The sequence below is a fragment of the Melanotaenia boesemani genome, chromosome 2 (genome assembly GCF_017639745.1).
Source record: "Melanotaenia boesemani isolate fMelBoe1 chromosome 2, fMelBoe1.pri, whole genome shotgun sequence".
Lineage (NCBI taxonomy): Eukaryota > Metazoa > Chordata > Actinopteri > Atheriniformes > Melanotaeniidae > Melanotaenia > Melanotaenia boesemani.
In genome coordinates this window covers 14,211,257-14,229,605 of record NC_055683.1, presented here as the reverse complement: position 1 = coordinate 14,229,605, position 18,349 = coordinate 14,211,257, and the positions used below count along the sequence as shown (strand labels likewise).

General features: G+C 40.0%; 1 protein-coding gene across 3 annotated transcripts in view; it reads left to right on the top strand.

Moving 5' to 3' along the window:
- The window catches only part of pkn1b (protein kinase N1b), a 60,340-nt gene that overhangs the window by 21,265 nt on the left and 20,726 nt on the right, over window positions 1–18,349 (top strand). Inside the window, exons 1-2 of one of the 3 annotated variants that reach the window (XM_041976823.1) lie at window positions 5,344–5,508; window positions 17,001–17,301. In XM_041976823.1, coding sequence (XP_041832757.1) covers window positions 5,443–5,508; window positions 17,001–17,301 — 367 coding nt within the window. In that variant the 5' untranslated portion in view covers window positions 5,344–5,442. Of the gene's footprint in view, window positions 1–5,343; window positions 5,509–6,369; window positions 6,685–17,000; window positions 17,302–18,349 lie in introns of those variants that run through there. The other 2 variants (XM_041976814.1, XM_041976831.1) reach the window with 2 other exon arrangements.

Below are 18,349 nucleotides of genomic sequence, written 5' to 3'. Positions count from 1 at the left end.
TTTAGCAGTCATGTGAGTCGTATCAACCCTCTCATCTCAGGCCAAACATAAATGTCAAATGGTAACTAAAGTGAGTTACTGAGCATTTTCAACTTGAACTAGTGCTGTTCTACAGGGAAACTGTCCCACATTAGTCAGCTCGGTGTTCTGAAGTCAACTCTGCAGACTGAACTTTGGTTTTATAGAAAAACAAAAATGCAATAATTAGAAATAAATAAATATATGCAGGAGTACACCATTAAATATAGAAATGAACACAATTTAACTATTCAGTATTTTTTTATTTTATGATTTCATGTGTTTATTTCTACATCTGTTTTATTATTTAATTTTTATTAAGTGTGGAAATAATTAAATAGAGTAAATATAAATATGTTAATAAATCTGTAAATGAATAGATGTGAAAATATGAACATGGCAAAAATATGGCAAAAGTTTTAATTTTCTTTATTTATTTGGAAAATATTTAATTTATGGTTAATTTCTATATCTATTAGTAGTATTTTATTACCACACAGCAAAGAAAGACAGATGATATATAAATAAATACTTTAATATATGGTGTGAACCTCATGTATGTTAACAAGTTGTGCAATCCAAGTTTCTGCAAATGTAGAAAATATAAATAAATAATGTAGATAGCCATATATTTATGTGAAAATAAGTAAATATAGGCATGTTTGGTCCTCCATAGGCCAGACTCCCATCTACTGTGTTGACATAATGAGGACCAGCACTTGGTCCTGTTAATCCTCACATCATCCAGCTGATATTACGTTGCAGTGGTGTTTTATTCATTACCAGCCTGGAATGGTACATTAGACCTGAGAGTTTGTGTGTGTGTGTGTGTTGTCCGAGCTATCCCTCCACCTCAGTGTATTATTAATTTTTTTTATTTGGTGTCTAGTACTTTGTTTTATGTGCTGGTCAGAAGTGTGTGTTTCCATAAAGAGGAAGATTAATTGTTTTTTCCACCCCCTTCACCACCGCCACCAACAAACAAATCCCCACCATCCCCCTCTTAACCCAAATCTGTGAATGTGGCTGTGTGCAGACATGATGATGTGAGGAGAATTTAAAGTTACTGTTTTCTCTCAAATTCAAAGTATTTCTCTTGTTTTTTTCCACAAGCTTTGTTTCGGTCACTCACCCGGATGAAAAGCCCAGTTCCCAAAAATCTGACCTCTGAACTGCGCCGTCTGTTTTCCTCTCTGCTTCTCTGTCTGTGCCCATTTTTTCAGTGTGTTTGGATCACAGGATCACACATTGCGAAACTGCAAAGGAAAAAAATAAATAAATAAAGCTTATGTTACATCTTCATTATAATAAACATGTTTTCATCATCTCTATTTTCCATGAAATCCAAATCCTGCTTCCCAAAAACCTCACTCCATGCAAAACCTGGCTTAGACCTCATTCATTAAATAATTAATGTTCATAATATGATCAGAACAATCAGGTTGAAAGTCTGCTCCCGAGTCCCATTATTGTTATAGCTGCATGGGACTCGTTGGTGAGTGAGTGAATGAATGAGAAATAAAACATTTAGGACTCACCTCTGAGGTGTTTCAACAGTGCTTCTATTCTAAAGAAAATGGACTTGATGTCTATTTTTAGATGCAACTTTGAGCCTACAGACCATTAAAACTTAATTGCAGGGAGGATTTTCGATGACGCTTCGTCAGGACTGTGGAGCCTCATCTCATCCAGAAATATGTGATACAGTAAACAGAATTTTGTTCTCGGTTCATCAATAAATTGGTTGATAAACTCCAAAATATCTGAAGCTAAATGTGATATCTGCAGGTGATCTGAGCATTTTTTATAACTCATCCAGTTTTTTTCCTTTGCTTCGGAGTACACGTGTGGGAGTCTGATGTTAATACTAAAAAACTCAGGGTTTTCCATTTTGCAGATGATATGATGGTATTTTTCAAAATACTGATATAGGGGCAACAGATATGTCAATATCGGATTTTTCCACAGTGTCTCTGAATTCGTCTTTCTCCACAGCACTTGTCATGCTTTGACTTAGTGCATTGTGATGGCATTGTTTACCTCAATCCATGTTTTTGTTTTTGTTTTTTTTGTCGCAGGCAGTACGTCTAGCTAACACAAGTGAAATCTGATTCAAGTGAGGCCATCTGTTTTTTTGTCTTTCTGCTTGGTGGCATGGTTCAGTCAGATGTCTGTTACAAAGAAAAACTCACTGAAACAAGTAGTGAGATGACCTGACTGTTGAGTCACAGTCTTGTCTATCCTCCCTGTACACCAGGGGTCTCAAACTCAATTTACCTGGGGGCCCCTGGAGGCAGCGTCTGGGTGAGTCTGGGCCGCATTAGGGGTTCCACAAAAAAACGTTAAAAAAATCCTCAGATGTCATTATTAACAGTTTTAATGATTTCTCTTGAACATGAAGTGTCCTGAACATGAAGTATCCTGAACATAAAGTATCCTGAACATGAATGGAACACTGAATGAAGATCATGAACGGTTCTTCTGAACATGGCTTCTCTTGCCTACTCCTTGCTGCCAGAGACTTGACAGCGCTTCTTCTCGCATATCTGAGCCACATTTGGTTTGAGAGAGGAAGCAGGTGAGACCCTCAGTATGGCTTGAAGATGATCATCAGTAAGTCTCGACCTGTACTTGGACTTATTGAAGTTCAAGATGGAGAAGAATTTTTCACACAAATATGTGCTTCCAAAAAGGCACATGGTCTGCTTGAACATTCGGGAAAGCTCAGGGAAGCTGGGGGGCAATTCTCTCAATAATTGCCCATATTTGTCTGCTTTTCCACTCACCTCCCTGAATTTGGCTTTGAGGTCAGAGCTGCATTGCAGGTCAATGAGCTCCATTTGAAGCACAGGAGGGGCATCTTGCACATCAAAGGTGAAGGGGTCTGCAAAAATGTGAAATGTGGCTCTGTGCGTCTTGAAGTCTGCAAATCTGTAATCAAATTCCTTCTGTAGCTTCAAAATGGCATCAACATACTTCTCACCACTGAATGGTGTGCCGGCATCCACAAGTGACTTGCAAGCTGGAAAATGGCAAAGGTTTGTCTGAGAGAGCTGGGCTTTCCATAATACAAGTTTTGTGGAGAATGCTCTCACATTGTCATAGGCAGCACTGACAAGCTGCCCCAGGCCTTGTAATTTCTTGTTCAGTACATTCAGCTCATATGTTATGTCGACAAGAAAAGCTAAGTCCATGAGCCATTTCTGATCATTCAACTCAGGCACGTCCATCCCATCCTTCTCCATGAAGGTTTTCACTTCTTTTCTCTCAACTCAAAAACCCTTGCTGAGCCAACGTACCTCAGTGAAATAGAGCACATCTTCATATTCTGACTCCATTTCCTCTAAGAAAGCACGGAACCTCCTGTGCTTTAAACCTCTGGATCTGATTTGGTTGATGCATTTCACAACAACAGACATCACAATGTCACACCTCAGGCATTTGCTGCAAAGGGCCTGCTGATGGATAATGCAGTGTAAAGCAATGGCCTCCTCTACACCCTCCTCCTCCAATTTTCTTTGAACAAGTGCCACCAGTCCATTTTTCCTCCCTGTCATCGATGGTGCTCCGTCAGTTGTTATTCCAACAAACCTGTTCCATGGCAAACCAGCATTCTCAATGGCATCACACAGCTTGCAAAATATCTCGTGAGCGGTGGTCTGGCCATGCATTGGAATTACTGTAAGCAACTCCTCCATCACTTCAAAATTGTTATCATCACCACGGACATAAATTGTGAGCTGAGCAGTGTCAGTTATGTCTGTGCTCTTGTCAAGAGCGACTGAATATGCATCAAAACATCTTGCTTTCTCACACAGTCGACCATCACCGAACATCCATCCACATTCATACACCAGCTCTGCCCAAGGACACAATGACAGATGACTGGGGGAGTGGGAATCAAACCGCCAACCTTGGATGACCAGCTCTAACACCTGAGCCACTGCTGCCCCAAACAGTTGTAGTTTACACATACACAAACACACACACACACATATATATTGACATATATATATATATATATATATATATATATATATATATATATATATATATATACATATATATATATATATATATATATACATATATATATATATATATATATATATATATATATATATATATATATATATATATATATATATATATATAGGTTAGGTTTATATAAATACACACAGATATAAACATGGTTAATAATATTGCTTTGTTTTAATCAAATAATTTTATAAAAACATGAATATTTTTAACTTTTTACAGTCTACATAGACATAATTAAAATGTGACTGTAAGCCAGGATGGATCAGCCAGCGGCAGCTTTGCTCATTTTCAGTGTTAATGTGAATCGGAGGCGAATATCTCATGTGATATAGCTGGGAGGGATTGCTGCAACCACTGCCGTAAAAGGCACGTTTTCCCTGACAGGGGTGTTTATTTTGGCACAACAGCAGGCCTCATGTGAGCGCTTCAAGGCAGCACTGTTGCTCAATGAGGAGAGTAAATGCGGATTTATGCTCACACGGCGTCTGCGTGCGGTTGGCTATGGCTTAGCTGACACTGGTGAGTTTGCTACAGCACTCGCGCAACCAGTGACATACCAGTTTTGGTTAACCAGTCTGCCCATTCTCATCTGACATTAACAAAACATTTTGGTCCAGACAACTGCTGCTCACTGGATGTTTTCTCTTTTTCAGGCCATTCTCTGTAAACCCTGGAGATGGTTGTGAGTGAAAATCCCAATAGATTAGCAATTTCTGAAATGGTCAGACCAACAACCTATAAGCCACGTTTAATGCCACTTAAATCTTTTTTCTTCTTCATTCTGATTCTCAGTTTGAACTTTAGCAAGTCGTCTTCAGCATGTCTACACGACTAAATATATTTATTTGCTGACATGTGATTGGCTGATTAAGTATGTATTAACAAGCAATTGAAACCTTAAACCTAATAAAATGGCCTGTGAGTGTATATTGTGTTGGCACTTTAAAACATAAATTAAGAGATATTTTAGATTATTTACATTTGATCACCATGACTATTTAGAAGTTGAATACTTTCCTTGCTGGATTCAGTCTATTTATACAACCAAACAATGGCCATTAAGGGTATTTTCCTTAAGTAAGAACTTGTGTGTTGTTAGATTTCTGTCTTTTCCAGTCCAGTCCTAACTATGTAAATGGCATAAGGCTGTAACTTTAAGAGCTGTTTGTGTACAGTGATGTGATCTTAGTTCCTGGTACTGTGGTTAGCTCTTTTTTAGTTGTTGCATCTATTTCCATGGCACAATGAGACAGACAGTTAGTGACTGCGGCATCACAGCAGTTTCTGGACATTTTTGGACATTTAATTTTTTAATTGGAACCTTGTAGAGAAAACAAGGACATCTCAGTTGTTTCTGTAAAGGTGTTGGGGCAGTATGGATGCATGGGGGCTGCTATCTCTGCAGCCACCAGTCCACTTTACACAGCAAGCAAGAGCCACAGCTGCTTGGTAAGGAAGGATTTTACTACCTGTCTTCACAAATACAGGACACTGCGTTTTATATTTCATCCAGCTGGTAGCGAGAACAAGTGCAACTTGTGTTTTGCATGAATTGGTTCAACTTCATGTTATTTCACTTCCTATTCCCCTACAGAAGAACAAAGAAGAACTGTTGGTGCCTTTTGCTTCCATAGCCGTCATGCTGTGTGTATTTTTCTGTCCTTTCATTTTGTGGGAAGCACTTGGTGCCAGAGAGGGCCATCTGCTGCACAGCGAGGGCTCGCAGGGTCCGTAACCCTGCACTGCTGAGGGTCTGATTCATGACCTGTTTAACTGTAGGTAACGGGATGAGGACAGCAGTCAGACACGGACGAGGCCGTCCATAGTTTTTAAAACTCATCGTATGGTCTGTGTCCAGTCGTTGCTGTCAGTGTGTGACCTTTTCTTGTGATTAGATTGTGAGCAGTCCATCTCTGCAGTTTGTCTCCAGTTTGAAGCATTATATTGAAAATTGGGCTGAAAAGCTGAGTTCATGTGTCATTTCTTTATTGATTGTAGTTTTTTGGAGTGTGGTGGTCTGGTTTGCCCCTTGACTCCAGTTCTAAGGCTGGTTCAGCCTATTTATCAGCTTATATCTGTCAGTGTTCTCATATTTGCCCAGATATCAACATGAACAAGTACAAGCTGTGACAGTCCATTTAAAACAACCACTATCTGTCTCGACAGCCCCTCTCTCGGCTTTGGAGCGCTAGTCTCAGGAAGCAGAGCGACTGTGATCGCTCTCACTTGCAAAACCACTCGAATGTGTGTGTGTGTGTGTGTTTGCACAAAGTGCATGACGCCTCAGTCTCTATCTGGCAAAGAGCAGAACAGGAAGCAGTGAGGTGGGGTGCAGTCTCTGCTGTTCTCTTTTCCTCTCCTCCACATCGTTCACTTGCTCCAGATTTAGCCCAGCGTTCGATTCCTGGTCGAAAAGACATCCTGGATTTTGAGGAGGCAGGAATAGCACTCTGGGTTTTTGATTGGTACTAAGTGTGTGTGTGTGTGTGTGAGTGTGTGTGTGTGTGTGTGTGGGACCAGAGTGGAGGCCCACTGATGGCCACTGAGGACACTTTAGAGGACCTACCAGGGGATCAGCCCATTGACTCCCCGCCACCCACCGAGCAGAGTGACGCAGAGTCTTCGGTAGGCAACCGGTGGCCGGCGCAGGCCGCAACCCTGCTGCCATCTCTGCGCTTTCTTTCCATCCAAAACTATGGCCGTCTTTTCTGTTCAGCTTCCTCGTTCACTTCCTGTAAATACATCTGCTCTCTGAACGCAAATCACTCCAGAGTTTTCATTCCTGTCTGCTGTGGTGATTTCACCCCGCTGTCTTACACTTCGCTCTAGAGCTTCTTTGTTGGAAAACACTGGGGATTTAGTGACATTGTGCTGAACGGGAGTGCGTCAGAGCAAAAACTTCCTGCTGTTCATGGTGTGCAACTGGCTCTGCTTTCTCTTCTGCTACAAATGGCTGCTGCTCATGCTGAGACTTCCCTAGCCTTCATCAAGAATGATGCGTGATGACACAATAACTCAGTTTTGTAGCTTCTTAGCCTTTTTCCACTACTGGTTTGGTTATATTGCTGCAGAGTTATGCTGTGATGTAACATTGCTTTAAAGCAGCTGTTAAAATCCTGCCAGCACTCAGACTTCACCATGTGGACTGGCTGGCTACTTGGCCTGGGCCTGACTTATGTAGTGCATTGTGTTGCAGATGGATTATGGCTTTAATGAGAACAGAGCTGTGGTCCCAGTCTGCATGTAGCTGGATGGACACAGAGACCTAAGAAGTCGTAATCAGATCTGCTAAGCTGGATGGCTGCACGAAGCAGTGAAAGGCCTCGAGCAGCCTGTCATTATACTCTCGAGGAGGGGAGGGGACAGTACTTAGTGTCCAAATATCTGATTGTGTGTGAGTGACAGAGAGAAAAAGATTCTCATGAGATCTAATGTCTTAAAAGTGTATAAATACATGAAATACGACAGTTTTACAGAATTATTTTCAGTAGTTTGTAGGCTGGTGCTTGAAAATCATAATGAAATGAGAATATCTTTGCAACTACAAGGTCAGTTTGACAGCTTTTGGAGTCGGACTGAACGGAACACGTAACATTTGTTAAGATGTGTAAGTATGATGTATGTGTTGCCTGAGCTGGTATGTTTGCAGTTGGTGTAACATTTTGAAAGTCTGATAAAAATCAGAATCATGACATGCTGCCTCCTGAGTGGTCTCTCACCTTTAAATTACCCTGTTTACTGACAACAATGAGTTGTCAGGAATGCGCCTTTAAGCTATTTTTTTTGTGTTTCGGCAACCTCGGTCGCTACTAGGACTGTGGGGCCAGTGGCTGTGGGACTTGTTGCGTGAGCTGGGGCTATGTTTGAGGTGATGGCAGCTTTTGGCTCCTGGTGGAGAGGGCGAGGCCTGGCAGGTGGATAAGAATCATGCAAAATCATGACATTCCAGTGGTCTCTGTAAAGGACAACTGATAAAGTGGACTAGAACTAATCTAGAGAGGTTTTAGTACAGATGGATCAGGAAAGCTCCAAAATGGCCATTATGACACAGTTTGGCACCATCTATTCTCAAATGGCCCTTTCCCACTAGTACCCACTTAGCCCTAACTTAATTCAGCAGACACCACACCACCCCAGTTTTGATTGTTCCCATTACAATGAGGGCATTTGAGGCCACATTTAGTGTGGGTGGGGTCGTCTTAGCAAGGCGACTAGAAAGTATTGTGAAGTCATTTGTTTCCGAGACACATAACAATGGAGGACGTCGAGCTCATGATTTACGTGTTGCTTGGTTTAATGCAAGTGTTGTTAATCTTAGTCATGGCTTCAGGGTTTTAAAGATGGCGGGGTCGGGAGTTGTTGTCATGACTCATCCCATGACGTCAAATTCTGGCCAATAGTGGCCTGCTATCGCAACGCGTCATGATTTTGGGTCCGGCTCCACACCTTCAGAACTACAGACAGAGTAGGTGCTAAAACTGTATCTACTCCCCCTGATGGGAATCCCTACAAATCGGGAGGGGTGGTGTCGGGCTGGGCTAAGTGACCAAGAAGGGCCAAAAGTCTCTCAATAAGGGGACCTCAGGTTTTTCAATTTTTAAAGTCTTGTAGGTTAAAACCAAGGCACTAGTGAACTAAGTGCCCACATGGGGCCCCAACGCCTCCAAGAGGCTTCCTGGTGCACTTGAAACATCAAGATATATTAAGTAAAAAAAAGAAAGAAAGAAAGAAATATATAAGTTTTTGTTCAAACTGTTCAGTTTTAATAAAAATGGCAATACATACAAAAACTTAATTTTATACCAGTTTCATTGTGGTTTTGTGCCAGATAATACTGGTTTACTCAGTTTCTGTTGCAGGCTATTGCCTCTGTCATACTGTGCATGTTTGTAGGTTTTTCTACCACTCTAGGATCTCTGAGGTTCACTAATGTAAGAAGTTGAGAACAAATCAGCTATGGTTTGAAGCTATTTTATAGTGGAAGATGACCGATCTTGCACTAATTAAGCTGGTTGACTCTAAATGTCTGCTGATGTTTTGTTAATTTTAAGTACAAGTTCAGTTTGCCACACTACAAATATTGAAAAGTGGAAATTGATACCAGATAATTTTACTGAATTTGCTATCCCAGTACAGTTAAAAACCATACTGCTATGATGCAAGCCAACTACAAATAAAGCTAACACATGGATGTGTTGCATTTACAGTGTATGAAACACTGAGTACGAATGGTGCTGTGTTGATTGAGGGGCCCCCAAATTCTGCTTAAGGCCCCAAAAAGGCTTGGGCCAGCCCTGGTACTTACTAATCTGGAGTGTTCATGGGCTGTTGTTTGGTCTGATTTAAACTAGGGATGGGGCGATACCAATACGATCATCGGAAATACTCGCTGATCCTACCAAAAGTAAGGGGATTGTTATCAGTGAGTATTTCTGTCTAAACACCATCCGATACCATGGAAACGGAATAATAATTCTTTGTTTCCTGCCCAACACAACCACACACAGACACAGGAAGTTACCTAATAAATACTAATTATACCAAATTTCAAGATTAAGTAACGTCCCATCGGATAAGACAGAAAAAAATTCACCTCCCTCACAGTTGTCATGAAGGTAAACATGACCTATTAATCCTAAAATGGATTTTTGTACCAGGCTTTAAACATGTGCTGTGAAGTTTTTTTTTTGAACCTGGGAGTCTATGGGGATTTGCTCTGTTTTAGAGCCAGCCCCTAGTGGATGAGGGGTGAACTGCAATTTTTTGCACTTTCGCATAGGCTCCACATTTTACAGGCGGAGGTTGCTGCTTGGTTGTAACATTGTGATGTTGTCCAAACCAAAGAAATGTATGTCATTTATTAAAATTTCCCACCCAATCAAACTGAGTTCCCCACACCATCCTGTGCAAATGCACCCTCATTCAGCATAGCAATGATATGGTTTTCCAAAGGTTGTACATTTTATTTCTTTATCTTATTTATTTATTTAATTATACATTTTTAATTTGATAATGAATAAATGATAAACAAGGATAAATACAGTAGGGTTGGGCGATTGAACGAATGTATTGACCATCGACGATAGGCTGAGCCATTCGACGATCGTTTATATAAGAGCGATATTAAGAGAGATATATATATGTATGTATGTACATGAGCCAACACGTTTAGTTAGCTACAACGCAGGCGCACGCTGTGGCTCGTGCAGCAGGTGTCGGGAGTTTTTTTTTTTTTTTCCATCATCCAGCCTCTCTCCATACCTGGTGCTGCCTTCTTTCAGAAGTCTCGTGCACACGCGCACACACTAAAGGACCGTGCATAACCTCCCACCCCGCCTGTGACCTGCCTCCAATTGCAGCACCAATTTAGGCTACTCAAACTTAACAGAAAGAAAAAATGACAGAAGTAGGCTACTCGGAAATTAATTACGTTTATTTAATCAATAACCACAATGGTGGGAATCAAAGACCAACTTCTTTATTTTCACCTATAACTGTAGCCTATTTATGGGGTCTTTACAGTGATTCAATTTTTCAAACTCGGCCAAGTGAAGTCCCTCCATTTTTGTCTTCTAAATTGCTTCAACAGGTGTTCAGCGCGCAAAAAAGTTCTGACGTCACGTCCGCGAATATATCGCCTATCGCCATTTGCTGGACTGGCGATAGGCGATTGAAAAAAATTTACATATCGCCCAACCCTGAAATACAGGCACAATTTTCAACTACTTGATGTTGTGATATAAAGGCTCTGTGGTCTTCAACAAGCTGTGTGGGTGATCAGAAGTTTTTAGATCCCAGATACTGCTGGAGACATATCGACCTCTAAGCAGAGCCCAGTTTGTTTCCTACCATGAAGATGAATTTCATGCACCCAGATACTGATAGTTTCATGCTAGGGGTGTAAATCACAACTTTGATCACAAATCAATCAAATCAGTGGATTGTCAGTGAATTCTGCCACGAGAGAATTTTGATTTGATTCTAAATCTAGTTGAAGTTTTATTCAAATAAATGCTGAAATTTTTTTCGTTTGATAATATGTGTGTATTTTTGGACCCAACATGTAAATAAAGTAAGTTAAAGTGAGTATGAGTACATACTAAAACTCGTTTGTTTGTTTTTGTCAGGTGGCTGAACCTATAAGAAATTATGACTGAAAAGAAACTTTTTTTTTAGATTGTTATAAAATCCTTATTTAGATATATGTTGTTATCTGACAAAGTCAGCAATCAGAAAACTAAAAGACAACATCTGTGCAGTGACTTTGTCTTTACCTACATATAACAGAGAGAGTTAAAAGGAGCAGAAAGTCTGACACATTTTTTCCACACAGTCTGCAGCGTTACGCATTTGACATTGTTTAGTGAAACTGAAACTCTCCAGTGCAGCTCTGCTCAACTGTGCATGTTAAGTGGTGAATCAGTTAATTTGCCAAAGCTTTTTTTTAAAGTGCTTTTCATGCTCATTTGAAACTGGTTCATTCTACTTTTCATGCAAACTGAAAGTAGCACAAATTGCTTTAAAGAGCACAAAAGCAAATCGAGGAAACAATAAAATAAAGTTATGTTCACACAGTATCATACAGTCTCTGGCAACTTTATTAGTTTCACCTGTTCAACTGATTAACACAAATATCTAATCAGCCAATCACATGACAACAACTCAACACATTTAGTCATGTAGACATGGTGAAGACGACTTGCTGATGTTCAAACTAAGAATCAGAATGAGGAAGAAAGAGGATTTAAGTGACTTTGTACATGGCATGGTTGTTGATCTGAGTATTTCAGAAATAGCTGATCTACTTGGATCTTCACATACAACCATCTCTAGGGTTTACAGAGAATGGTCTGAAAGAGAGAAAATATCCAGTGAGCAGCAGTTGTCTGGACCAGAATGTCTTGTTGATGTCAGAGTTCAGAGGAGAATGGGCAGACTGGTTGGAGATGATAGAAAGGCAACAGGAAGTCAAATAACCAAGGTCTGCAGAATAGCATCTCTGAACACACAACACGTCCAACCTTGAAGCAGATGGGCTACAGCAGCAGAAGACCACACCGGGTGCCTCCTGTCAGCTAAGAACAGGAAACCGAGGCTACAATTCACACACACTCACCAGCACTGGACAATAGAAGATGAAGAAATGTTGTCTGGTCTGATGAGTCTCCATTTCATCTCCACATTCAGATGGTAGCATCAGAATTTGGTAGAAACAACATGAAAATATGGCTTCATTCTTCCTTGGATCAATTCAAGCTGCTGGTGATGTAATGACGTTGGGGATAGGTTCTTGGCACAATTTGGACCCCAAGTACCAACCGAGCATGACTTAACTACCACAGCCTACTTCCATGTCCATCGCTTAATGACCAGTGTAGCATCTTCTGATGGCCACTTCCAGCAGGATCATCTCCAGCTGCTTTCTTGAACATAACAATGAGTTCACGGTACTCCAACGGCCTCCACAGTCACCAGACCTCAATCCAGTAGAGGAGCTTTGAGATGTGGTGGAACGGGAGATTCTCATCATGGATGTACAGCAATTGTGTGATGCTGTCTTGTCAATATGGAGAACACCTCCATCTCACACATATCAATGCCTCGTACTCCCCAGAGGAAAGAAATCTGTCTGAAAATGAGCTTCCTCTTATCTTCCTCTTGTTACAGTTCAGTTGTTTTAGATGACAGTTTCAAGGAAAGTTTTTTTTTTTCTGATCTGAGTTTAAACATATACACTGGCTTTGTGTTTACTTACTTGTGACCCACCCAGGAGCAGAAGGGCCCCTGATTGATTTTGGTCTGTATTAATGCTGTTCTAATCTGCTGTAATCTGGTTAGTGTTGATCAGGAGGAGCGCTGATGTGAGCACTCAGATCTTTATGCACTTAAACAGCGCTCCTGTTATGATGCTGTCTCACAGTCTCAGCTTGGCAGTTTTCACATGTTTTCCTCAATCCTTCATGTTTATTATCAAAATATGGAGACAACACTCTTGGAGGATGTTTGCTCAGCTGTTGTTTATTTAGAAGAATAAAAACCACAGATAAGTCAAAATTATTTTATTTAACAGTTAAATATTCTTTGCAAAACATGTTGTAATTACCGGCATTTTGTCTGATAAAGTAGAAGAAAAAGGACAGAATAACTTTGTGATTTCCAATCCCCAAGAGAGCTCTGGGAGATCTTAACCAACTGTTTGACTTGGCTAATTGACAGGAAACGATAGTTTCAGTGGAAATGACAAAAAGGCTTATTAAACTTCCTGATGAAGATAATTCAGAAGATTATGTAAGAAATAAAAGTTCCAGTGTGAGGAATTAACAGTTGTTTTGACAAAAGGCAGCAAATAGAAAAATTTTTAACCCTGATTTAAAACTGCTGAGTCAGCAGACCTGCAGCTTTCTGGGAGTTTGTTCTGCATATGAGTTGCATAAAAACTGAACGCTGCCTCCATGTTTAGTTCTGACTCTGGGAACAGAAAATAGACCTGACCATGATGACCTGGGGGATCTGGTTGGTTCATAACAAACCAGAAGATCCTGGATGTATTTTGGTCCTAAACCATACAGTGCTTTGTAAACTAACAGCAGGATTTTGAAGTTAAATCTTTGACAGACAGGAAGCCAGTGTAAAGATCTGAGAACTGGAGTTATAGGATCTACGTTCTTGGTCTTGGTGAGGACTCGAACAGCAGCATTCTGGACTAACTGCAGCTGTCTGGTGGACTTTTTAGGGAGACCTGTGAGGACTACATTACAGTAGTCCAGTCTACTGAAGATAAATGCATGGACAACTTTTTTCTAAATCCTGCTGAGTCATCAGTCCTTTAATCCTCGATATGTTAACAGAGCCACTTTACTACTATCTAAATGTAACTGCTAAAATTCAGGTCTGAGTCCATAATTTTCTTCCATGTTTTCTAGCTTTGGTGTTAGTTTTTATCTTTGCTGTTTGATTCAATTCAGTTCAGTTCAATTCAATCCTTTATTGGTTTTGCAGCGAGAACACAGACATACAGGACATATATCACAATAATCATAAACTAAATCATAACCAATGGCACATGTCAAAAAAGAGATTCACACAATCCAAAAACAACAAATAAAATAAAATAAAATAGAATAAATAAAATCACAGCCTTGAACAAAAACAGAGACCAGCTAGATGACCTTAGTGCTAATTACCATTTAGGAGGTGAACAACAGTAGTGACAAATGACCCCTTAAATCTCTTTGCCCTGAAACGACGGCCCGAAGGTAGTAAGACAAACTCTCTCTGGAGAGGGTGGTTCAGGCAGTTCAATATAGAATGAGCCTTCCTCACATCATTATTGTTAAAGATGGCCAAAATTCTCTCCTGCTGGGACCCAGAAACTTTGCCAGCAGCTTTCAGTAAACTACCCAACCCATTCTTGTGGGCCAGATTTAAGCTCACAAACAAAGCAATAGTACAAAAAAGATTAAACTGATTCAATTACACTTTTATAAAAAGAGACAAGATTTCAGTGCAAACATTAAAAGATCTAATCTTTCTTAAAAAGAATAACCTCTTTTGAACCTTTTTAGAGGTGACATCAGTATGAGGCTCAAAATATAATTTCCAAATATTTATACCTGTCCACCTTCTCATTGGCAGCTGCTTTAATGAAAGCAGATGGCGGGTATATGGTGGAGACTTTCTAGAATCGATGACCATATCTTTGGTTTTATGAAACATTTCTTTGGAAGAAAAGGTTATCACACCGGCTTACGAAATCATCCACAACTTCAAACTAAGTGCTTAAAAGTCAGCATTCCGTTTGAAGCCGAGTCCTGACGTATAATCTTTCTTCCCAAAAAACTATCATTTAATTTTTGTCTTCATTTAACTGAAGAACGTTCTGGCACATCTAATCTTTAATTTGATCAATGCATTTGATCAGTGTTTGGATTGGACTATAGTCTCCTGGTGAAATGGTTGTGTAGATTTATGTGTCATCAGCATAGTTATGGTAACATATTTTGTTGTTTTTTGTAATCCAAACGAGTAGGAGCATGTAGATGTTGAACAGCAGTGGCCCCAGCATGGAGCCTTGGGGAACTTCACAGGTTATTTTGGTTCACTCAGATTTATAGTTACCCATAGACAGAAAATAGTCAGTTTTTTAAGTAGGACTCAAACCAATTAATTGCAACACCAGAAAGTCCTACCCAGTTTTATAGCCAGTCTAGTGAGATGTTATGGTTGGCCATGTCAAATGCAGCACTAAGGTCTAGCAGTACCAGGACTGAAATGTTTCCAGGATGTCATTAAAGGCTTTAACTAGAGCAGTCTCAGTGCTGCGGTGTGGCCAAAAACTTAACTGGTAGACATCAAAACAGTTGTGTAGCTGTTAAAAAGCAGCCTTTTCTATAATCTTACTATAAAAGGAGAGGTTTGATATCAGCCTGTAGCTGCTCATAAATGATGAGTCAAAGTTTTTCTTTTTCAGTAGTGGCTTGATGACGGCTGTTTTCAGGGTCTGAGGGAAGACATCTGAAAGCACAGATGTGTTTACAATCTTAAAGAAATATGTTTGGCATCTAGAAATGCCAAATGTAAACCATCATTCACACCTGGACAGATTAAAATAACAAACTTACAGTAGACTAAAGAGAAGCAAGCATAGACTGTGTATGACTGGGTGAACGTGATTTATATTGATGATCACAAATCTGCATTGGACATGGATGCAGGAACTTTGATTTGATGCAGGCCTAGTGTAAGTAAAGATAGCCGCCTGAAGAAAACAAGCAATCGGCCATAATCACTGATGACATATAGCTACATTTACATGGAAAAATATTTAATCTATCTGAATTAAATCAATCTAATCAGAGATTCCAGCAGACATGTTTACATGGATGCTGGTCAAAGTGATCAGATCATTTGTATGTTACATGATGGACAGATTTATTAAAATTGTAATGCTTTTAACATGTGCAATGCCTACTAATTCAGAAGAATAAGATGAAAAAGATTTTTTTTTATTTTGAACCTTTTACTGAGATGCTCAATAATCCTTTCATTCTTTCAGTTTCCAACACAAACATTGTATCCACCACAATCCAGTTCTGTTTTGTTGCCACCATTTTTCAGTCTCCCCTGAAACTCATTATGTCACATAACCCCCCTGTTGTTCAAGAATGTGCAGAAACAACATCCACCACAGAAACCATCTCAATAGGTGTATACATGGTTATTTCTTCTCGCTCAACCTATTTTGAGAAGTATTAACCACTCCTTCTAAAATTTCTTTCCAATTTGAGGACGATCTAATCAGCTGATGTGTTGACATGATGCATTTTCATTCTGATTGGACGTTTGATCGCATCAAAAGTCCTCTACGTAAGCACAGCTACTGTAATAAAGTGCATAATGTAGCTTTATGTAACTTTCTGCAGCATTCCAAGGCCAAGAAATTGCTCTTCACGCAAGCTAGAAACTGGATATCAACAAAACAGCCCATAACACAACATCATTTGAGATAGAGAGGAAAAGAAAGAGAGAAAGGGACAGAGCAAGAGATAAGAGATGCGTCAACGTCAGACTGACTTTTACTGTCTGGAGAGAGCTCGGAGAAGAGACAAGATGCATTGAGAATGGGAAAAGGATTGACATTTTTCTCATTCAGAAATGTGTAAAAAGGCAAAAGTAGCCATTTATGACATCAACTGAATGAACATCCTCCATACGTTTTGCTGGGGCTTGTGGAATTAAGCAGTTTCCATCATTGTCTGATATATATAATTCAATGAGTTGTTTATCTTTCAGCATAAAGTGAATAATTCATCTAATGGACAGTGGGCTAAATCTAGAACTTTCTTTTGCTAACATCTTCTGTTTTGACTTCTTAACATTCACCTCCTTTATCCTTTGTGTCATCTCCTACATCATCTTGTCCTCCTTCTTCTTCTTCCCAGGCTGATCCGGATGGCCTTTCGGTGCTCCAACAGCTCGGTCTGGACCAAAATTCAGACTTCTCAGACTCCAGTGTGCAGCAGCGCCTGGATGAGCACCGCGAGAGAATCCGCAGGGAGATTCGTAAGGAGCTGAAGATCAAGGAGGGTGCAGAAAACCTGCGCAGGGCCACTACAGACAAGAGAAATGCCCAGCAAGTGGACTCGCAGCTCCGCAGCTCGAAGCGCAAACTGGAGGCCCTCCAGGCTCAGCTGCAGGAACTGGATGCACACATTGTTGTCAAGGGTCCTGATGATAACAAAGGTAGCGTATACATCATGTAGAAAGAGGTTCCAAACCTTTGTAGCTATGTGGGACGTGTAAATTCTTTAAAGTAGGGAAACATGATATAGCAGTTTAGCTGACATCCAATATGCTCATATTTCCCAAATAAATGTGACTGATTTCTGATGCCAGTACAGATGTGTGGCCATTGAGCCTCTTCTGTTAAGGAATTAGTATTTTTAATCTAATTATGATTACTCGAAATTACAAGCTGTCCTGCAAATTTTCAGTGTGTCCCTGCTCCAACGCACCTGAATCAAATTAAATGAATCCAACAGCCTATGAAGTTTTGCACAATGGCTCATTAATTTGAGTCTGGTATGTTGGAGCTGGGAAACACTGAGTTAAGGTCACTGGCCCAAGAGGTTCAGATTTGGTGGTCCCTGTTTTAAACAAACCAATAAGCAATCCCTTTAAAAATTCTGCTACTTTACCAACTGATTATTTAATAATGCAAAAGAAATTAAATATTAAGTGCAACAGGATAGCTACTTCAGACACACTGGCGTGACATGAAGTGTGATCATAAATAGACATGACTGTTGAGCTAAACACTGCTACTTTAAACCAGATTGAATAAAATATGTATAGTCACTTTTCATGCCTTTAAGTGATCTTCCAACAAGCCAGGCTTTCTTATAAGCTTTTGGTATTGGCCAACAGTTTTCCGAGCTTTGTCCCTTTTGAGCCCTGTGCCTTTTTATTAGGCCTGAAATATTGCATCCCATAATGAAATGAGTTTGTAGTCAAAGTAAAGGGAACAATTTGGTAAGAAGTCCTGTCAAGGAGCCTTTCTTAAATATAGGTATGCCAATGACACAAGAACTAGACTAAAAATCAGAAGCAACAGGTTTGACAGACTGATGAATCCTTCCCAGAAGCCAGAGCAGCATTATTGAAGCAGTGTAGGTGTTTAATGAGAACAAAATAAGAGACATCTATCATCAAAAGAAGAGCTTTGGGAAGTCCTTTAAGAAGGCTGAAGAACTTAAAGAAAGCACATCTAAGAGGGTTCAGACTGTGTTGA